A 23,074-nucleotide genomic window follows, 5' to 3' on the forward strand; every position below is an offset into this window, starting at 1 on the left:
CGTCAGACATAGTTTCTGCCCTTGAGGAGCTTACTGTCCGGCAAACAGTAAGGCTCCAGGACCACCAGGAAATCATAGGCTGGGAGAGGTTTTCTCTTTCCATTTTAAGAACAGGCTATGTAAGGTCAGATAATGGTGGAAAACAAATCAGGTGTACTCTGGTCTTTTTGCTGGTTAACAACAGAAAATTCTTCTCTTTTGTTACTACCTCCTATCAACTCCCAGGATCCAAGAACCTTCTTCCATCAAGGGAGCATCTTCCCTTGGCCTTAGGCTCAGTTGCTCCCAAACAGGACAAGGCTGTTTGTACTCATTATCCTTAGGGGGAAGAAAACAAACACAAAAAACCAAGCTGACTCTGAAAGACCATGTTTCTTCCCAATCTCGCCGGGGCGGGGGGGGGGGGGGGCTGCTCTGAGGCAAAGCGCGCTGTGCCCGGTTTAGTCTCAGGGTGCCCGACCGTGGGATTTACTATTTCAGGACCCCAGCCCCATTCCCCACCCAACAGCTCTCCTCCCCCCACTGAGAACACTTCCCCATAGCACAATAACACACCCCGTGCTCCAAGCAGTGCCAACATCATATATATTATTTTATTATTCGCTCGTTTGCTTTCCATGGCAAGTGAAAAAATAATTTAAACCAGTTATATGTACAGAGGCTTGGTTCGTTTTTCCAAGAGCTTCCAGAAAGAACCCCAGCCCCTCAGATGGCAAGGAAGGGCTTCCTTTAACATCTGTACAAAACTCCACCTATAAAAGTCGCACATGTAGAAAGGTTTCTTTATTGTAAGCATCACATTTGTGGAACAGGAAGGGGTCAGGGTGGGAGGTGGGGGAACGTGTGCAGGGTGGGGGTCCACACACACCGGCCCAGGGGTGGTCCTGGTGGGGGGGGGGGCTGCGGCTGGGGGCGTTCAGGTGATCTGCAGCGGGGTCTCTAGCATCTCCATGAGGAAGGTGTCGATGGGCGTGTCCCCGATGAGCTTGAAGAAGAACAGGTGCTCCAGGCATTTCAAGCCGATGGAGCGCAGGGCTGGGAGGCGCAGCAGCAGCTTGGCGAACCTGCAGGGAGGCCGAAGGGGCGTCAGGAGCCGGAGCGGCCGCTCGGGGGTCTGCTCTCCAACGCGGGGTGGGAGAGGGAGCCGGGAAGGGCCACGGAGGCAGCGGGGCAAGCTCCAATCCTAGGCAGCTTCCCTCCTACCTCCCCGGCGGACTGCGCTGTCCTCACGCCTCACTACCCGCCCCAGGACCGCGGGCCAGCCCCGTTGCCACCGCTTGTTACCGACGTGCAAGCAGCTGTTAGCAACACGTGGACTCGGCTTCCCTCTCAGTCGGAGCAGAGGGCGATCCAGTGCGCTCCTCTCTGCCCCTGAGGGGCCGTGGTCTGGCTGGGAGACAACACACACACGTGCGCACACACACTCGCACACTCTCACATGGGTGTGCATGTGACAGAACCCCACCACGGGCACACACGCACACCCAGATGCACACCCCCACGTGCCTGACACTTGTCACGCATACGCACGTGTGCACACATGTACACACCCACACACATTCCCACACGGGTGTGAACATGTGCACACGTAGCCCCACCACTGTCACACATGCACACACACATGCACACCGGCCTCACACACGTCACACATACACACACGGGCGCACACTCACACGTGCATGCACACACTCGCACACTCTCACGTGGGTGTGCATGCGACAGAACCCCACCACGGGCACACACGCACACTTGCACGTACACACCAGCCTCACACATGTCACACATACACATGTGCACACACAGTCCCACATGCACACCCTTATACACAACCATACACACCTGCCTGACGCGTGTCACACATACACACACGTGCACAGTCATACAACTCACACATTCTCATACATGCTCACACGTGCCCTCACCACTGCCACACGGGGGTGCACACACACACACACACTCCTACACTCCCTCACATGCATGAGCTTGTGCACACACGTACACACCTACACACACTCACACATTCTCCTACGCTCTCAGCGTCCTCGTACACATGCACACACTCACACCCGGGCTTGCCCACACTCCTTGGCTGTGAGGTTCACCACAGGGAGGGAGGCCAGTGTGCACAGAATTCGTCTCACATGTGCACATCCTCTGACGCCCCTCAACCTGCCATGTTTTTCATCCTGCCTCAGTGGTCATTCATCGTCTCTCAAAATCCTTTTTGCCAATGAAGCTTATTTTTTAATGTTATTAACAACAACTGGAAATCAGTAAGTCGTAACTTCCAATAAAAGGACAAGGACCAAAACCATATCAGCCACTCTGGCCTTAAATCAGAGACTCTGGTTAGGCTGGATCTTCAATGAGCATCACATTATTTCATGAGTGAGTTTCAAGTTGGAATTTTAATACTCCTTGAAAATGTGTATATTTCTATATTCACACCCCATGAAGGGTTAAGGAACTGGGGCAATATAAGAAAGATGAAATGGCACCATCTAAAAAGGTAGGCATTACTTCTTTACATGGAAAAATTAAAGGTCTACACCAAGGCCCACACAACCCTTCAGAAAGTGTTGATGATAAAGCTTCGGAGCGCATCTGCACGATGTCACCAAGCAGGAAGACGCGGTTAGATCGAAACGCCGAGCTCCTGGTCCTAACTCTGCCACGAAAGAGTTTCAGGAGATTAGGGGAAGGGAATGGCTTCTCTGCAAAGTACAAAGTTAGGCTGAGCTGTAACTCTGAAAATGTATTTATATTTAGAATGTATTATACATTCTAAAAATGCCAAACTTTTACCATACGTAAAATGCTAAATACACGAGGATTTAGCATGCTCTTAGCGTTTCTTCAGCATGTCTTTGCTGACTGCCCCTGATTTGGGAACTGAGACCAGGACCGTGGAAATAAGCACGACCATGAAGAGCCACAGCCTCGGGGAGGGCGCCGTGTTCCTCCCTCACCCGCTGGCTGCCCCAGCGCGAGACAATGTGCGCACAGCGAGCAGGCGCTGCGTCCTCCCGGATTTTCTCTTTGCGTTCAGGCTACCGAAAGCAGAACTCGGCCTCTGCGAAGTGTACTTCTGAAGAGTGTCCATGGGGTGGCAGCACTCCACCGCTGAGAGCTCTCCTCGACCCGGCGCCAGGATCCCCGTCCACCACTTTCTGCAAAGTGGAGGTGACCAGCCGTCCGCACACTCACCTGCCTGATCGAGCCAAGTGACATCCCTGATGCACCTGGTCACCCTCTGTCCAGGCTGCACGGGATGCGCCCGAGGGACACGCAGAGGGCCCAGCCTCTACACCCCGCCCCTGCACCCTCAGGTTCTGCCCTCGTCCAGCCTACAAGCAGGCAGCCCAGGCCCCTGGTAGTCCCGTTCCTAGGAGAACAGGCAAGTTCCAAAGTTTTGAAAGTAATATTCAGTAGAAACAACCTAAATGTTCCACAGGACAAGGGCTAAATACACAAGGATACATCCACCCTGTGAAATATTACAAAATCACGGAAAAGGATAATGTTGTACTTTTCAGTATCTGATAAAGTGCCTAAAATGGCTAAGAGAGGAAAACAATACACCAAACTGTATGATTTTTCTCTCTGTAAATACACACTTCTATGTACAGATGCATTGATACACAAGGATACTGGAAAAAAAATATACCCCCCAAAATTTATGATTCATTTTATTACCTACTTTATTTCTTAAATACTTCCCTTATTCCCCACAAAAGCATGCTCTGCTTTTATAATAAGGAAAAAGATTGGTTTAGGGTTTTTTGTTGTTTTTTTTTAAGATTTTATTTATTTATTTATTTGTCTGAGAGAGAGAGAGGGAGAGAGAGAGAGCACGCGCACAAGCAGGGGAAGCGGCAGGCAGAGGGAGAAGCAGGCTCCCCACTGAGCAAGGAGCACAAGGCAGGACTCGATCCCAGGACCCTGAAATCATAACCTTAACCAACTGAGCCACCCAGGCGCCCTGAAATCATAACCTGAGTCGAAGGCTAACACTAAACCGACTGAGCCACCCAGGCGTCCCTCAGGTGTCCCTAGGGTTTTTTTTGTTTTTTTTAAGAGATAAATAATAGAACCTAGAGACAATTCGAAGAAAAGGATGAGTATGAGCCTTCTTACTCCTAATGCCCTACATACAACAGGTGCTCAAAAAAACATGCTTAATGCGGCCTTCGAGCTAGAAGATTCAGTAGAAATCATCCACTGCCAGGCCCTCAGGTAGCTCGCACCGGCCAGCGCTGAGCAGCCAGCCCTGTCTGTTGGGTAGAGCTCTGTAACATCACCTATTGCAGGTATAGGGGAGACCTCCAGGTGTCCACCCTCCTTCCTTGGCATACAGCTGCATCCGTTCTCCAGAATCCTTCATGACTCGCTGGGCCATGTGACTGAGTTTCAGCCAATGGCAGTGAGTGAAGGGATGGGGGACCTTTCCAAGGCCAGGTCTGCCCAGATAGCCTCACCCCTGTGTTCCTCCCCCACACTTTCCCCTTCCATCATCCGGATGCAGAACAGGATGTGGCTCTGGGACACGGTGGAGCCCCAAGAAGGAAGGAGTGGACCCCTGAGTCTTGGTGCAGAAGAGAGCCAGCTCTCCGAACGGACTGCCCACCCAGGACTGACAGGTGAGCCAAAAATACATTTCTCTCGTGTTCAACTACTGACAATTGGGAGGTCTGTTACCCCAGCTTAGGCTCCCGACCCCTCAAGACCTGCATATGTGTCGTACTGAAGGCCTGAAACCCACCCTCTTGGAGTTAAATAAAAAACTCCAGTAAAAACCGGAGCTTGACTTCTTCTGGACAATTGATACATACTGGCTTAGGATCCAGAAAAAAACAGCTTAAACGGAAATTAGACTTCACAGAGAAATGAAAACGATGAGTGAGAATTCAGAGCATGTAATATGAATCCTAAAAGCAAAACTAATGTCTTTAAGGCAGTTTTGTCAGTTTCATTTTCGGATTTCTGTGAGATCTGAGGAGCGCATTCTCTCTATTTAACTGGAGTTAGCCGAGGAGGAACACTTTTGTTTAGCTGTGCTTTGGGGGAAACATTTGAGAAAAGTATTTTTTTTTTAACGACTCAGAACACCTAAACAGGTAGATGGCCTTGGAGATCTTCTGACCAATGTCCTCCTCTTTATACAAGGAGCCCAGAGCCAGAGCTAGCACCTTGCCAGATGCCACACAGATGGCCCTGGGGGACAGGGGTCACGTGTCCCGGCTGCCCTGGAGCTTTTAGCTTCTAGCACAGGGCTTCCATGGGGCAGAGCAGAAAGCAAGGCCTGGAAAGCACAAGCTCTTTGAAATCAGACAGACCTGAGTTCACATCCCAGCCCCACTGCACACCAGCTCCGTGATCTCGGGCAACTGCCTTATCCCTTTGGAGCCTCGGTGCCTTGTTAGAAACTGGAGATAATGAGGCCCACATTCACTTGTTCATTTGCTTGTTCATTCTACATTGAAAGCTGTTTACAGGGGCGCCTGGGTGGCTCAGTCGGTTAAGCGTCTGCCTTCGGCTCAGGTCGTGATCGCAGGGTCCTGGGATCGAGTCCCGCGTCTGGCTCCCTGCTCGGCGGGGAGCTGCTTCTCCCTCTCCTCCCTGCTCGTGCTCTCTCTTGCTATCTCTCTCTCTCTCAAATAGATAAATAAAATCTTTAAAATAAATAAATAAAGCTGTACACTACGTGTCAGGCACGTCTTAGGCTCTGATTCTGGAGTGGGGAACGGCGCACAAGATAAGACCTCTGGTTTCATGAAGCCAATGTTTTAGCAGCTTTCAGCTTGTTATAAAGATTAAATAACACGTGAAAGACCTAGACCGTGCCTGCTGCATGTCGCCACGTATTCAGGGCGAGTAGGACGCACCACTGCTGCCATAAGATTCTTCCAGCCCCCCCTCACCTGCCAGGTTGTTCCGGATACTTCTGCTTTGTGTAGGCCTCGAGGGTAGCATAAACCTTCTCTCGCAGAGTCTCCACCTCCGAGGGGTTGGACAGCCCCTTGGCATCTGGAAAAGATGACTGATTTAGCCCCGGGTGACACAGGTCAGGTGGACCCCCTTGCACAGGGGGCTGTCCCCATCCACTCAGGCCTCTGCCCCAAGAGTTACTACAGACAGGGAACAACAGCGAAAAAACAAAGCTGGGGGTCCTTTGTGCCCCCAGCTCCCCTCTCTGTGCCCAGTCTACCCAACAGACTCTTGGAACAAAGGTATAAAACCCTGTAAATAGCCAAAGGCACCCACTGCTGACCCCAAGGAGGAGAGTTTCATTTTATCCGATCATTCTAGAAATATTACAGTCACACATTTACTGAGTGCCTACTATGTGCTAAGCACGGACAGGATGATGAGATGGGGTACAAAAACCAACTCCACTCACATGCTGCCTCAACTCACTAACAACCTAATTCATGAGATGAAGCATGGGCCTGAATTACCATGGAATTCTGAACGGTCATCTTTCTTGACCCATAGCAGCTTTGGACAAAGCTGATCACTTCCTCCTTCTCGAAAAACATTTCTTCCCTGGGCCTCCAGGTCACCCTCTTCTGCTTCTCTCCCTGCCTCTCTCTGTCCTGTCTCAGGCTCCCCTGTTGGCTCTTCCTTTTCTCCCCAGCCCCGACACGAGGGCTCACCCCAGTGCCCAGCCCCCAGCCCCCTTCTCTGCCCAGCCTTCACTGACCCCCACGTGCACTGACACCTGTCTCGGAGCCCCACGTGCCGGCAGAGGCTGACAGCCCTCAAACGCACATCTCCGGTCCTGACTTCTCCTCTGAACCCCAGACTCATAAACAAGACTTTCCTGGCCGGCTACTCTTGGATGTCTACTATCCACCTGAGATTTGAATGCACAAGACAAAGTCCTAAGTCCTACCCACTCACCCTTAGGACCCCCATCTCAGCAAATAAAACTCCGTCTTTCCAATTACTCAAGAAAATGAAACAGAACGTGCTGAGAATTGCATTTAACACTGCTTTTTCACACACTATCTCTAATCCATCAGCAAATCCCATTGGCTTTGCCTAAAACTATATGTAGAATCTGACCACTTTTTACCACCTCCTTCACCATGACCCTAGAGGCCGCTATCCTCTCTCGTCTCCCCCACCTGCCCCCAAATATGCACACTCCACGCCCATTCGAGATGCTTTCAAGATGGCACTAGGAGTAGAAACCATGAAGAATCAGCTTCCCGCCTTCGCCAAGGACAGGTTCCTCGGCCCTGCCTCGTCTCGGCTGAGCTAGAGGACCAGAGGATGTCAGAGCTTGGAGGCCAAGCACAGAGGAGGGCGAACCACTGCACATCACCTGGGTTAAACAGCACGATGGCTCGCAGGCACCCCAGCTCTGACTTGTCCATCTGCATGTCTTTCATTTTGGAGACCAGCTCAGTCAGGACTCTGTTCACAGGAAAACAATGAGAGGCAATGAGAAAACCATGAGTCCCAGGCCAAGGGCTGATACAATGAATGCAACCAAGACTTCTTATGCACCCACCCCATTTTCCAGATGATGCGTCAGGTACTAGGGGCACAGAGATGAATAGGATGCCGTCCCTGATCTCAAGGAGCTCACCGTTTAATTGAAGAAACAGACATGGAAACAATAGGTAGCAACATAAAGCCAACAAATGCCAGGAGCCAAGTCCAAGGGAACACCCAGGGGGAAGCAGCGGGGGGGCGGGGGGGGGCTGGACACTCTGCTGGGAGGGCTGGGAAGGCAGCCTAGAGGATTTAGAAATGCAACAGGCAAAGCAGGGCGAGGGTGAGGCATGTCTGGAGGAAGAGGGCAGAGGGCAGCATCCAGAGACAGGGTAGAAATCTCCAGGGGTCACGAAGAGGGCTGAGTCGGCCAAAAACCACATTGGTCTCTGCGTGGACCGTGCAGCAGGAAAGGGCAGGGAGGGAGCAGAGACACCTTGCGTGGACATGCACATGGCCTGGAAGATCATTTTTCGTGTAAATGGAAAGGGGCCATGGGGCCCTGGCTCCAGACAGAGAGGCTATTTTCAACCCTAGCCTCCTCTTTACCAGCTCTCCATCCTTTGTCCCAAGTCATTCACCCCTCCTCGTTTCATTCATCTCTTTAAATCACATGCCTTCATTTTCCTTTCATGCCACTTAAGACAGAGAATCCCAGAGCGAGGCTGCGGCCGCCTGACTGAGGTAGGTCTGCTCCTGCTGCAGACCTTCCCCAGAGATCCTGCTACAGAGTCCAGCAAAAACCTCAGCTCATCCCTCCTGCCTCAAGTCAGATCCTGGCTGCTTGTCCCTAGCCCGGCCCCCTATGATAAGCAGTTCAACCTCCCCCACCAAACCTTCGAGGTAATGTCCATGATCCAGTCCCTCCTTTGGAGACCTCTGGAGATAACAGGTTCTCCCTTCTGCCCAGCAACTCTGCTGGTCCCTGACAGGCTCCATCAAGTCGTTCCAAATGTTCTTGTAATCCACCTGTCATTCCCCAGGGGTCTGTTCGCGTGTATTTCATGGTCTCTGCTTCTTGCCCCATGCAGCTGTTAGGGTGGTCTGTCCTGCATCCCAGCACTACCCCCAGGCCCACACACTCACACACACACACACACACACACACACACACACACACACACTGGAAGCAGAAGAGAGCCACCTGTCAAAGATGGAGCCCACCCCAGCACTGTGGGCACTGCTCCGGTGGACGTGTAAGCCCGTGGCCAGGAGAATGCCATCCTGCACAGAGACGGAGCGGTGGGAGAAGGAGGCAATCAGCAGCTCATTCCACCCTGCAGGGAGAAGAAGGAGGCCTTGAGGGAAAACTGACCACATTCTTGCTTCACTGATGATCATCCAGGGCATGTATTGTGACCCGCATGGAACAAAAGCAGAATCAGAAATGCAGGGAGGTTAAAAACCAGCTCCAGACAACACAGCTAATTAGTGAAGAAACAGGGTAAGACTGGGGGCCCCTGACTCATGGCCCTGCACATCCCCCACCGTCTCCCCAGTACAGCTCAGAATGTCAGCTTGTGGATAAGGACTTTTTCCCCCAGTCAACACCTATGAACTGAACATTGAACAGGTAACAGTCAATGTGTTAGCTGCCCTGGTGGATAAAGCGAGGGAGTATACCTCGCAGCCTCTGCCCCCAGGACCTGACAACCCAGTTTTACTTCTTTGGTGTTGCCTGGCAGCGCTCAGCACAGCACGGAGCTTCCGGTCAACACTCAGAGCCTGCTCATTGTCTCACAGGGATGAAATGAGCGTCTGGCTCCCAACACTCAGCCAGTCTTCACGAAATCTCCCCGCTGGCCTGGTCACCAAGAGGAGGGGTGGCATGTGTCCCCTGCACAATGTCCCGGAAATGGAAGCCAAGACAGCATACAGCACACAGAACCTTAGCGTAGGAAGGGACCCTGGATAAATGACCTTGAGCAGACAACCTCTGGCTTCTCTTACCTCATCTGTGAAATGGGAATTCCTCTATTTCCCGATAGTATGATAACAAGGAGGCACTGCTTTAGACTGCCCTCGATAAAATTGACTTAACTGTCTTTGAAAATTAAACGCAAATTATAAAACCACGGTAAAATTTGCATGGAAGAAGAGCCTCACCCTCCACTAACAATGTTTCACTTGGGAATAAAAGTTGTGGAGGAGAAGCCACCCAAATGTAAGAGCCTATAATTAACAGAAAAAGAACAACTCTGACTAGGGTTATCCTGTCATCACCATGGCACACAGCTCAGACGGGTCACAGCTTCATCAGCTGACTTGACTTAGGATCCCAAGGGTAATTTCAAAATGGCAGCCCAAGTGATTGTCCCAAGAAAAAAACAAACCCCGATGTCCTTTACCTGCCCGGAGCAGAATGACCTGGTCCTCCAAGGTGAGGTCAGAGAAGTGGGGGATGCGCTTCGCCCATTCAACAAGAGTGAAAAGCTGCTTATCAGCAGCATGGCATATGTTGGTGACAGGGTCATTTGTCTTAAAAAAAACAAAAAAACAAAAAACAAAGCGCTGTGAGGGGCAGGCTCCAGGACTCTAGCACACCCCTTTCCCATCTCCAGCCCCGCCAAGGAGTGGGAGGTGGATGGAGGTCTCAGACCACATACCGAGTTCTCCAGGTTCATATCACCGTAGGATTCTGTCTTTGGTTCGACAGCAAGTTCAGCTTCTAGAATCCTCTCCACAGGCATATCGTCATGGCCACTACCAGCACATTCTGCCTCACTCTCGGCCCGCTCCCGGCTCCTCTGCCTTTCTTCTTGCACAGCTGGTACACAGGAAGACATGCAGATGTCACCACATGCCCAGGACAACTGTGGCAAAGCGGGTTACCTACCGGAGCTTCCACTGCCTCATCTGTAAAATGGGCATCCTCATGGTCCCCGATCAGAGATGTCGTAATGTTGACAGATGAAACACAGCAAGCAAAGTGATTTGCTTATGCACGTGTACACCTGTGGGCTCTTTAGTCCGTATCCTTCCTGGTTCATTATGGAGGAGTCTAAGGAGTTTGCATTTCAAATTTTAAGAACCTCTGATCCTGCCCTCTTTTAAGGAGCCACTTCTTCCTTGGTCTTTCTAGGAGAGTCTCCTGTGTTTTACCTCTAGCTGCTCCCTCTAATGAACTGTGGGCATGCAATGGTTAAGTGGCAATCGCATTACTTCGAAAATTCCCTCTGTCAGATCCTATGCATCATGCTTGGCATTCACGTCCCATTAGGTCTGCCCCTAATGCTCCAGCCTGAACACAACATCACCTGATCCAACTTGTCAGGGAAGATCTTCAGGGAGCCATGAAGGTATTTAGTAATGAAGAGGTGGAGGAATGTCACCTAGATGACATCTCAGAGTCAGCAGCTGATTTTGGGGGTGGGGAAGGGTACACAGGCAGAGGTGTGGGCTGGAATGATCTCTGCCTCTCCACCCTTAGGGTTTTCACCGAAGTTCATTCTAACCCTCAGAGCCCTAAGGGTCTATACGTGAGGAGGTCAGGCAGACCCCCTTCCCAATTCTGTCCTCTCTGTTGACAAACATTCTCTGTTGGGTTAGTTTCCATAATCCAGAAAGCTGTGGTTTCCATCTTCCTATTCCCAGCATTATGGGGCAAAATTCAATATTGGTATACTTTTTTTTTTAAATCCCAAGAATCAAAAAAATTATCCTCTAAGCAGGTGACTAATCTGGATCTTGAAGGGATAATGAGGCACAAAGGCTGCAGGATGAACTGGAACCACATGCTGGGCATCCAGTTTGTCACACAAGTGATGTCAGTGACCTGTCAAGGTAGGTCAGAGAAGGGTATGACTGGAAAAACACAACTCACATCCAAAGTCTCCAGGAGAGACACCCGAAGACACCTCAAGATGAGAATGATATTCAGTGGTTGGGACGGAGGGAGAGGGGGTCAGAAGGAAGGAGTAGAGGGAAACATGGAATAAAGAGAATAAAGCAGGGCAGTGACAAAAAGAAGAAACAGAAGGGAGAGAGAATAAAGACAAATTAGGAAAGAGGAGAGCAAAAGTCATGTACTTTGGAGTCCAAGAAGTCTTTTTCAAAATGGGCTCTACCACTTCCTAGCTAAAGGACATTGAACATATGACTCAGCCCACTCAGCCTCAGTTTCCCTAATGTAAAGTGGGGATTACCATACTTGAGTGAGGTTGTTTGGGGAAGATTAAATGAAATAATTATAAAAAGATCCCAAAAAGGTAGTTTTCCCTTCCCTTTGTCTCTGTTTGTGCTCCTGAACTTCTGTCTGGTCCTCTCTCCATCTCCACTTTGGACCTCTTCCTCCCTCTCCTTGTTTTTCTTCCTCCCTCATCCTTCCTTCTGGACCACTCTGTTAGTCTTCACCCACTGATGGCATACAAACATGACCATATGTATTTTTATTATCAGCTGGATTGACTGGTTAAAGTTGAGTGCTTCTTGTATTAATTGTCTTAATGTAGGTTAATAGGCTTCCATTTGTCTTGATTTTAAAAGATGGGGATAAGCAAACTAAGTTAAGTTTCCTTTATGGTCCTCAATTGATTTCTTCTACAGATTTGTAACATGGAAGGAGAATAACCTTCAAGCTTCAAAGAAAATAACCTTGGCTTCCGGAAAGTAGATTCTAATTCCAATCTTGCCATTTAATCGAGTGATCCTTTGCTATTCCTCTCTTCTCTTTGTGCCATAAATCTTACTGTCATATTAGACGAATCATATATCTGTTGCTGGGGGAAATCTTCTATGTGGCAGACATTCTGAGCTACCATACTACACACATTTGGGATATAGCCAGGGGACACTGGGTGACCTAAAACAGTACCAAACTTGGGGCCCGTGGGTGGCTCAGTCGGTTAAGCGTCTGCCTTCGGCTCAGGTCATGATCTTGGGGTCCTGGGATCGAGCCTTGTGTCGGGCTCCCTGCTCAGCAGGGAGTCTGCTTCTCCCTCTCCCCTACTCATTCTCTAATAAGTAAATAAAGCCTTCAAATAAATAAATAAATAAATAAATAAATAAAATCGTACAAACTCCTGCCTTCTAACAGAATTTTATCCATTAGCCCAACATACATTTATTGTACATGCACTATAATAGCCAAAATTTATGGAGTGTTTTTTTCTCTGTGTCAGGAATTATGCTCAACACTTTACATAGATTGCACTTCGTTGAATCCCCACAATAACCCTCTCAAGTACTATGAGCCACAGAGTAGTTATGTAACCTGCCAGAGGTCCCAGCACTAAGAAAAGATGGAGCCAACATGCAGACCTGGGCTGACAGATTTCTAAGCCCACCCCTCAGCCCTCTGTAGCGCCTCGAGGTTCTAGGCTGGTTGTACTAATAAAGACCACACGGGGCTCAAGAGGGATGTCAAATGCAGCCCCCTGAATTCCCTCAAAAATATCCATTATCTAACTATCCAAACTCTAGTAAATGACCAGAAATCATGGAAATAGACTTCCCCGAGACCCCTGAGGGTTATTTGGTAGCTTGAAGTCAGAGGGTCCCGGTCCTATATCAGCTCTGTCATTAGCTTGCTCAGTAAGCTTAGTCAAGTCCCTAGGCTCTCAGGACCTTTGTGTCTTCTTTCAGGAAACGAATGTGTTACATCCGAGAATAGCAAATGTCCATTCCAGCTTCACCACTACGTATCCTGAAAAGGCAATGGGTCCTGGCCCCTAGCTCCTGACAGATACATTCTGAGTCCATCCTCACGTCCCTCCTTTTCTATCTGTTCAACTCTTCCAGAAGTATCGATTCAATAGTTTCTCTCAGTTAACTGTTCCAGATTTTTGTTATTCTTGTCCTCAAGGCAGTGTCCAACCTGAGCCCCCGATTCTGTAAATTGAGGTCAGAAATGAGAGTGATGAAGGAAAGGCTGCCGAGCAGCTTTCTGGAAGTGGCCCTTCCTATAGTGATACCAGGGACCCATTCGCTCCTTTGCCTACTCTTCATCAGGGTAAATAGTACCAATTCCTTTTGAAATTTCTCTAAGAGCCCCTTTCCCCTCTGAATTTTTACTACTCAACTTTTCATCACTCCCATTTCTCCACATTCTTTTCAAAAAAGCAGAAGCCAAAACTAGACACTTCTCCATCAAAGTGTCAGAACAATGCCAGGTTTAAAGGAAGGACTGCCCAGGCCCTTAGAATTCACATGCCCCCATCTGACTGACTTTTTCTTTCATGAAAGAGCCATGCTTCCTGCCCTTTGTGCGCCAACCCTCTGACGGTAACGGAGCCGAGGGCTGCTGGGGCTGAGGTTTGAGAGACAGATGGTGAGCAGCAAACATGGCTGCTTGGCTGACGGAAGCATTTCACCTGCCTTTAGTTCAATCTCACCTGCAGAAGGAAAATGATTATTTTTCCAAGTCATCCTGAAACTTATCTCATCTGTCCTGAGAGACAAAAATGACCCCCACAGCCATCATGCTCTTGCTGATGGGAGACATTCTTTGGGGTCATTAATTTTACGTTTGACCATCATGGTGGCAGAAGCCCTACAGAGCATCAGTTCTATCTTGGTGAAGAGAAGACAGTCTCCACCACATCACATGTTCCGATGGATAAGATCATTGACTCCTTGACAGCAAGAATGACATGAGCATGAAGCAGGCACTCAGTTAATACTTGGTGCACGAGTGAATGAGTCCTTTTAGGAGCTCCTGCATGACTAAAACTTTTGATTCCAATATTCAGTTTAAACCACTCACCCATTCATTCAGCAATTTTATATTAAATGCCTACTATGTGCTAGTCACTGGTGATATAGCGGTGTGGGGGGGAAGCAGAAAAAATCCTTGCCTTGGTGGAGACAGATAGTAAACAAAATAAGTATGTTAGACATGGTGATAAAGCCTGCGGAAAAGAGACCATGAAGCACCCGGGGTGCCTGATGCAATTCTAGATGCCGTAGACAAGCAAGGCTTTACCTAGAAGTTGACAGTTGAGTAAAGGTCTGAAGGAAGAGAAGAAGGGAGCCATGCGGGCACCTGGGAAGTGGGCATTCCAAGCCCTCTTCACTCCAAGAGAGACAGTAAGTGCAAAACTCCTGGTGGCCCAACAGAGACCAGCAAGGCTGGACCAGACAGACACAGGACAGTCAGACCATGCACAACCTTGAATTCATAACCAGGGTTTTGCCTTTTCTCTGAGTAAGAAGGGAAGGGGCTGGAGCATTCTGGGGCAGGAAGGGTTTGACCGGAGCCACTTGTTCAAAGCCTCACTGGTTGCTCTTGGAGAGTGTAGGAAGACAAAGATGGAGGCAGGGGGAGTTCTTAGGAGCCTGTGTGGATTATTACAGAAGGTAGCAGTGGCTTATGCTGGTAGCATGAAAGTCATGAGACATGGAAAGATTCTGGACATATTCTGAGGGAGAGACAGGATTTCCTCACCCACTGAATGTGGTATATGAAAGAAAGAGGAGCCCAGTGGTTTTTCATCTGAGCAACTGTAAAAAAAAAAGAAAAAAAAGGCTATTTCCTAAAATGGGGAAGACGGGAAGACTGCGTGATGAACAGGCTGGGAGGGCAGATCATCAGGAGCCCAGGTTTGGGTCTGCCAACTTGAGATTTCTGTCAGATAACAGAGTGAGGGCCATCCTCGTTCCAAAGCACCTCCACACCCTGGCAGGAGGGGAGGCTCCAGATGGGCTCTGATCTGGGAGGAAGAAGACCCACTCTCGGCTCATCACCTACCTGTGGGACCTTGGAAAACTCACTTCACCAATCCACACGGTTTCCTCCACTGTAGAACAATGAGTGCTATTAAATTATTTGAAGGGCCACCTCCATCCATCTCAGAATTGCTAAGAATGTCCATTTTTTCCTTCTTGGTAGCATTCTCTCCTAGGAGGGGCTCCAAGAACCTTTTCTTCATTGATCCTTTCAGTCGGCCTCCCCTCTCCCCAGAGAAAAGAAGTTCATGGAGAATGAGGAGTTTCACCTGGGGCTGACTAAATGCCTTGCTCCTATTTCCTGGAGAGAGGCAGGACTTCCTCACTCTGAAATCTAGTAAGACGGACCTTTTACGTTATGTCCTTGCTTGAGTTCACGAGTTAATCAACTGCCCAATTCGATTTATTTGTTATTTAACAGAAAGATTTTTCGATTTTCTAAATGAACAGAAAGCACTTATAGATTTTTTTTTTCTCTCTATAACAACCCAGCGAAGCCACGCTGTAAACTGAAAGACATAATGTTCTAAAAATGTACCACGATGGTCTCTCTGAATGAGAAGGCTACCTCTGATTACTGATAAAGCCAATACTCCTCCCCCGCCCAAGACCACGGAATACACCAATCTCAGATCTGTAGCAGCCCAAGGTTATAAAAGCCCAGAGAGACGACTCAAACCAGCAGGTTTCCCCCCACGAGAATTAGAGGCGAGGAGTCTGCTCCGCGCAGAAAGGCAGTCGAAATGATCCGAATGATCCATTTGTGGGGTGGTGCCCCGGGACCGGGACACCAGCTCCTGAGACTTGCTGCCTGGCTCACGGAAGAGCCAGGGAGAGGGTCCAGTGTGCGGACCATCCCCTAAGCTCCAGGAGAGAAGACTGAGCACGGGGGAGGAAGGCGCGCCTGCTCTCTTTGCTCTGGGGCACCCACTGCCGAGGGCAGGGTCACACAACCGCGATCCTCGGGAGGTCCCGAGGGCGGGGCGGGGCCTCACCTTCCCTCTTCATGCCCATCACCAGGCACTTCTGGTAGCGGCAGTACTGACACCGATTCCTTTGGCGCTTGTCAATGAGGCAGTCTTTGTTATCGCGGCAGGTGTACACAAGGTCTTTCCTTATGGTTCTCTTGAAGAAGCCTTTGCAGCCTTCACAACTGTACACGCCGTAGTGCTTTCCTGCTCACAAGAACAAAAGTTAACACTGCAGAGACCGTCCTCGGGTTTATTTGGCTCTTTCACTCACAAGCGCCCCCTTGGCTTTCCCCCGGGGGGCCCTGGCACATCACCTGGGCACCAGGATGTGCCGCAAAGAGCAGCCAGCGGAGAAGGCAGGCTTGATCACAGGGACCAAACGAAGGCAGAGTAAATATGCCCTTCCTCGTGTCTCTCCCCCCCCCGCCCCGCCGCCCCCAGAATCGCCAGTTCCAGAGAGCACGATTAGAAAAGTCCTGACCCAAGATTTTGTTTACATTTATTTTATTAAGGCAACTCTTGTGTTTAGTTAAGCAAAATGTTCTGTCTCCATTCAAGACATTAGTATACATAATAAATAAAAATATTTATGCTTGCTATGTAGTATCTAGCAGGAAAAAAAAAATAAAAACCTCAGCTTCACTACTATTTCCCCATAATTGAGGCCCAAAGACATGGGAGCCCCATTGAGAAGTATTCTCTTTCACCACAGACTAGGAACGGCAACCTGAGTTATGGATTTTCTAGATGCTCTTGCCTGTTGGAGAAATAAATTGGTATATGATCTTTAGAGCATAAAAGGACGTGCAGTCTTGTAACATAAAGATCTGAGAGAAGGTGGTTTTGCTTGGTCTAGAATATTCTGTTACATGTTTCATTGTCTTTATTACATGTTCCACACAGTTTTCAATGAGCCCAGCCACGGATGGCTAATTTGTGTCAAGAGAGCCTCCACACTCACTGGACACGGGCACCAAGAATCAGTCACAGCCCTGCTTCTAAGCAGCCCTTCTCAAATCTACACAACAGGCAGCAGTGCTCAACTGAACTGAAGGTGGGACTTGGAAAATAGAAGGAAGCAGATCATTTGAAATATATTTACCTCTAATTCTTCAGTGTAATACGTGATGCTGTTGAGCTGTAGACCTGACATTACTTTCTACTTCAGTTATATTTAGGCTGATATAAAAGTGAATGTGAAGAAGTCCTTGAGAACTAGTCAACATACAAATTTGCATCCCAAGAGCTGACATGTCAGAGGAAGCCACCCTAAGAAAAAATGATGGCTCCAGATAGCCTGCCTGATGAAGCCAGTCTGAGCTTAATCAGTTGACCACACCAATCCACTGAATGCATAGCAATAATAAGTACAGGATTTTATCTTGGACCTTAAAATCCTAATGCTCTCAACTCTGAAGTATTTGTCTTTGAGAAACATGGTACCTCCATGTCATTCCCATGACTCTCCCATTTTTGAGTGAACCTCCCAGACTTTCAAACAAGCCATAGAAGAGGAAACTCTGCTTGGGTGTGGCCGGCCTTCTGTTACTATGGCAATGGCCAAGTCCGCACAATTTGGCAACCACTTTGTGAGAGCAAGCAAACAACAGCCACATAGCGAAGTCAGTTCCAGGCACCAGGAACTTTCGATGGAGTGAATTTTGCAGTGGCTTTGGTGACAACAGGAAGATGAGGAATCCTCAGTCGACTACCATGACAGCCATAGAAAAGAACCTTCCCCATCTTCTCATTCATCAAAACAGAGATTCTCATGTCCTCAAAAGTGGTGGGATTGGGGGTGAGGGAGAGGAAGGAGAAGTCAGGAAAGAAATCATTTGGGCAAAAATAGAAGAGGATCAGAAAAGATGAAATCTGTGAAAACACACTGATTTCTACCCATGAAAACATGTTAAAAACCTAGAATGTTGTAGAAAGAAATATGCTAAAATAGTAAAGTCTTTATCTTTGTCGGGAACATTACAGATAATATTTTTAGTTTTCTTTTGTGCTTTTCTAGTTCTTTCCTACACTGGGACATTTCCTACACTGGGACAATATTTTTAGAATTATAAAAAAATATTTTTTAAAAAAAAATTAAAGAGATACTTGCTAATTACAACAGCTTCACTATCCCACATACACGGTATGCAGCACAGTAACTCCAAAGACGTGTTTCTGAAATGCTTCCTATAAATCCAATCCTTAAAAGTGAACTCATATTTAAAATTCATCCAGATTTCAGGCTATGAATCCAGTGACAGAAATTTACAGCCTGGGCCCCACGCTGGACCCTAAAAGGCTCTTTTTCTTCCATTGGGTACAAAGTAGCCAGGTGAGCAGGGAACAGGCACCATCTCTGGGACCCTCACTGGACGGGACCCCCGAGAGTGGCGTCTGCTTCCACATGTACCTGAGGATCTGTCCCCACAGATGGCACAGATATGCTTCACCAGAGATCCGGGGCTGGTTGATGGGTAGTTCATGCTTCCAATCCCAGGAAGCCCTGGTAAGGGCTTGATGTCCTCTGAAATGCTGACACTGTTGACCTCATTTAGCTGCAAGGGAAAACAATACAAGTAAACATGGAACCAGGGTAGACCCAACGCCTGAGATGGAAAGCAATAGGAGTATCCTTGCGAAAAAAAAAAAAAATCTATTTCAAGAAATAGTTTCTGGGCACCTGGGTGGCTCAGTCGTTAAGCGTCTGCCTTCGGCTCAGGTCATGATCCCAGGGTCCTGGGATTGAGTCCCACATCGGGCTCCCTGCTAGGCAGGAAGCCTGCTTCTCCCTCTCCCACTCCCCCTGCTTGTGTTCCTGCTCTCGCTATCTCTCACTCTGTCAAATAAATAAATAAAATCTTTAAAAAAAAAAAAAAAGAAATAGTTTCTAAGTACGGAGTATCCAAAACTGCCTGTTGGGGGATATGAATTTAAGGGAAGGAAAAAAGTGACACAGAGGAACTAAATCATTTCTAGACACCAACACCTAAGTCAAACATCACAACACATTATCAGAATTACTGTTTTACTCATGTGTTTCATTAGAGCTGGAAATCCACCCTGGACACACTTAAGACCCACTTAGGACAAGTCAGTTGTATGTTTTTAGATTTTGTAATAACGACTGACTGTCTATTCAGCAGTGCTCCAAGAGGAGCTACGGCTCTTAGGCAAAAGACTTAGACTCCAAGAGAGCCAAGCAAAAAAATGCAAATCCATTCACTGAGTCAATCAACAGACACTCACTGAGTGCTCACCCTGCAGGCACTGTGCCAGGCTCTGGGGTACAAAGGTGAGGTCTAAAAATGCACTCTTAAGGAGTTCACAGTAAAATGGAAGAGAAGGTCATCTCAGCAAGCCCACAGAGGATGCTAAACCAAATGCCCAAATCATTGCAGTAGCACCAAAGTTGGGTAGAAAGTCCCAGATCATGGTTTTGAACTTGACCGTAAGTAAGGAACGGGCCATCTTCCTGTGAAACTGGAAAATCCGTACAGCCGGGGACTGTCTGCTTTGTCTTCCCCGTGTCCGACGTGGTCCCGGCACGAGGTAGGGAGTTGGCGTGCCCGAATGGCTGAAGAAAGGAACGTGTGCATCCCTGTCCTCAGTCCTGTCCCAAGGTCACATTGGCTTCTCACCACCACCACCTCCGTGTCTCCCAGGGCTCGGGGAGATTACCGAGAAGCCGCTGCTTAGTGCTCTGTATTCATCAAAGAAATCGTCAATACATATGACTACGTCGTCCAATTAGCAGAAATTGTGAGTGCCCATGGGCACAGCTCAACCTTCTAGGCGCTGTGAAGGGAGACAGAAAACCTAGAAGATCTCTCTTTCCTCAAAAATGCACACTCTCATTGAAGAGTGGGGACGTGCACAAAAATTAAGAACACTTACAAGTAAACTCACAGCCGGTGCTGAGTATGCATGTGTTTAGGTGTCCAGCAGAGGCACCTGGGAACTCTCTGGGAATTTAAGAGAGTTTCCACTGACTTCTATAGGGTCTATGTGAATTTTGAATCATACTGTCTCCCCAGAGTGACAGCAATTCTCAAACTAAACCAAAGGTAGGATTTGTTTCTCTATTCAAGGCCTTTGGGACAGAAGGAATGATCAATAAAGCATAAAACACAACATAGCCTGAGTTAGGTTCCTTCTAAATTTACCAGCTTTTCAATTCACTAAGCAAATATTTATTGAGCACAGGAGGTGGGCAGAGGCTCGGGTCAAGGGCAGTAAGGGATGCAGAAAAGACAAGACAGCCGGCAGCTCCTTGCTTTGAAGTCCAAGTCACCAGGAATTTTTAAAAATTAATTTGTACGAAGGATGAAAACACACATGCGATGGGAGAAGCTCTCTCTCTTCCTTGCCCACTTTTTACACAAGGCTAAGACAAGACACCTAGAACTTGTGCCCAGTATTTTGCTTTGTTTCAGTGTCGCACCGTGGTCCTCAGCCCTGGATGTACACCTGGGAGCTTTAGGGGGAAAAAAACAAAAAACAAATGGATGCCAGGGCTCCACATCCTGAAATTGAGTCAATAGGTCTGAGGGCCGTTGGTACTGCTATTTCTCTAGGTTTACCAGGGAATGCTAATATGCAGCCAGGGCTAAGAATCACCAGTTTGGCAGGAAAAACATTGCTTTGGAGTCCCATGGAGCTAGGACCGTCTCCCAGTCTGCCCTTACCAACGGCATGACTTCAAAGAAGTTACTTATCTTCATCCACCCTCAGTTTCTTGTAAAATGAGCCTAGTAAGACCTAGTATACAGAGTCACTGGGAGGATTAGATGGCAGAACGCTGGAAAATCCCCACCATAGTGCCCGGCACACAGTAGCGGTTCTGTAAATTCTGGCTCTTATCATTCCAATAAAATCTGGTTAATCAAGACAAGACTTTTGAGTGTTTCTTATCAGCCAACACTCTACTCTGTTCTAGGAATTCTGCAGTAAATGAGCCCACATTCACCAAAGGGGTTAAATGATTCCATTTCTTGGCGGGGGGTGGGGGGGTCAGAAAACGAATGTTGTCATGATATTAGGTTATCATTACTTCAGATGTGGGACATATTTAGATGTGTACTGATTTTTAAGAAATAGGTTGAGGGGGTTTCTGTTGGTGTAAATTTTAGGTGACAACTTTTCTCGAGCGCCTTGGTGAAACAGATGTCACCACTTAGATCCTCCCAAAACGGAAACATTTTAGGTCAGATGACCCTGGAGAAAGAACCCTCTGGCTGACCAAGGCTCTGTCTCCCAAATCCTCAGACCGACAAAAAAGGATATGGGAATAAGGAGGAGGCCCCCACTCCCCTTCCCCTCCCACTGCCAGGTCCCGTGGGGCCAGTTCTCCACCTGCCGCCTGGGGAGGTCACAGGAGGCGAGTACTGTTAATGCTGGTAGCAGCACCCTCTGGAGAAGGCTTGCGTGGCGCTCACAACAACCCCATGAGGTCATTCTAGTTTCCAGATGAGGGAACTGGGCCTTAGAGCGGTTTATTCGTGTGTTCCTTCAGAAATACTACGGCGATGCAGAAAGGAGGAAGACAGCAGCTACTGCCTCAATGCGACTGGCCATTGATGAGGTTAGAAGTCAGTGGGGATTGTTTAGGAAGGAAAGGCCCCAAACAACTGAGATTAGACTAGAAGGAAGACTACTTGAAGAAGGTGGCATCTGAGCTAGGGCTTCATAGCCTTCAAAAGTGGGTAAGACTCGGATGGGCTGGTGATGGGCTAAGGGCTCAGAGAGCAAAGGTCCCTGAGGGAAGCCTGGGGGCTCGTGTAGGGTGTGGATGGGTGGGAGGCGCCTCATAAGGAGAGTGGATTGAATCTTGAGAAGCAATTAAGAGCAGCCACTGGAGGTTTTCGGCTGAGGAATACTGCTCTGCCTCAGGGAAGGAAATGAGGCAGCCGCTCGAGGAAAACCTGGAGGGAGACACTGAGGCTGTCGATCTGCCCGGTCGCAGGTTAGGTGCCTTCCCAGGCTAACAGGCTGGAGGTAGGCCACTGGGCTCCCAGCTCATTCCTCCTTTACCACAAGACCTGTCTTGCGAGGCAGGAGACGCTCAACACCCCCTGCCCTAGTAGCTTCCTGGCCCACCCCCGTGGTGAGGAGCCCACTCTCTCCCAGGTGGGAGCCAGGAGCCCCCCTCCACCCCTTCTCCTCATGGGTCAGGGGCAGCAGCAGGATGGAAGGGCTGGGACAGAAGGGTTGATACTCCCTTCTCCATTGGCCTCTTTGCTGGCTTGGGGTTTGCGTGGGCTCCGTGCAAAGACAGATGGGATAGAAGGAAGCTGCCAGGGTGCAAACCCATTAGCTGCGTGGCCTGGAGTCCCCTTGGCCGGCTGTCTTGTTCCATTAGAAGCAGCTCTGCAGAAGTGAGCACTTTCAGAGTGGGGATTCACCAGGCGGCTGGCCACTCTCTGAGAACAGGGCGAAAACACACTTGACTGGCCTGGCTTCCATTTGCAGCCTCTCAGCCAGGGACCAAATGCTTCCTGGATGCCCTGGAGCCATCATGGAACATCAAGTCCCGCATTTCTGAGCTGCTTTCAGCCAAAATTATTCCACTAAATGCAGATACGTGGCCCGCCTGCCAGGCCTCAGGCAGGCACTCCTTTTCCAGGGAGTGGACTCTGTAGAGTGGGGCTCCTTTAATGCAGTGAGGGTCCTTGTCGTGAGCAGTAAGGAGCCTAGACCTCCCAACCGGGGAGAGAGAAGCCCCAGGTTCTGGTGGACCTGCCGCTGCCTCACCGTGTGATCTTGACCAGGTTACTGCATCAGAGACTCGGTTTCCTCGTCTACAGGCTCGATCAGTGATTTTTCCAACTCAGGGTGTGCGTGTGGCTGGGCGGCGGGGAGGGCGAACAAGAAGCCTTCGGATCTCCTGCCCCGAGTTCACCCAGACCTGTTTGTATCGGCCACGCTCATCAGCCTTC

General features: G+C 48.9%; 1 protein-coding gene across 3 annotated transcripts in view; it reads right to left on the minus strand.

Annotated features, from left to right (window-relative positions):
- Positions 1-578: 578 nt before the first annotated feature.
- Positions 579-23,074, minus strand: part of RXRG (retinoid X receptor gamma) — an 84,187-nt gene continuing 61,691 nt past the window's right edge. For all 3 annotated transcript variants that reach the window (XM_032422433.1, XM_032422430.1, XM_032422431.1), the window contains 8 exons: positions 18,550-18,694; positions 16,164-16,343; positions 10,110-10,270; positions 9,852-9,981; positions 8,648-8,780; positions 7,331-7,422; positions 5,922-6,027; positions 579-1,064 (listed from right to left, as the gene is read on the minus strand). In XM_032422433.1, the coding sequence (XP_032278324.1) occupies positions 917-1,064; positions 5,922-6,027; positions 7,331-7,422; positions 8,648-8,780; positions 9,852-9,981; positions 10,110-10,270; positions 16,164-16,343; positions 18,550-18,622 (1,023 nt within the window). In that variant the 5' untranslated portion in view covers positions 18,623-18,694 and the 3' untranslated portion in view covers positions 579-916. The remainder of the gene's footprint in view (positions 1,065-5,921; positions 6,028-7,330; positions 7,423-8,647; positions 8,781-9,851; positions 9,982-10,109; positions 10,271-16,163; positions 16,344-18,549; positions 18,695-23,074) is intronic.

Source organism: Phoca vitulina, unplaced genomic scaffold (assembly GCF_004348235.1).
Source record: "Phoca vitulina isolate PV1807 unplaced genomic scaffold, GSC_HSeal_1.0 scaffold26, whole genome shotgun sequence".
Classification (NCBI taxonomy): Eukaryota; Metazoa; Chordata; class Mammalia; order Carnivora; family Phocidae; genus Phoca; species Phoca vitulina.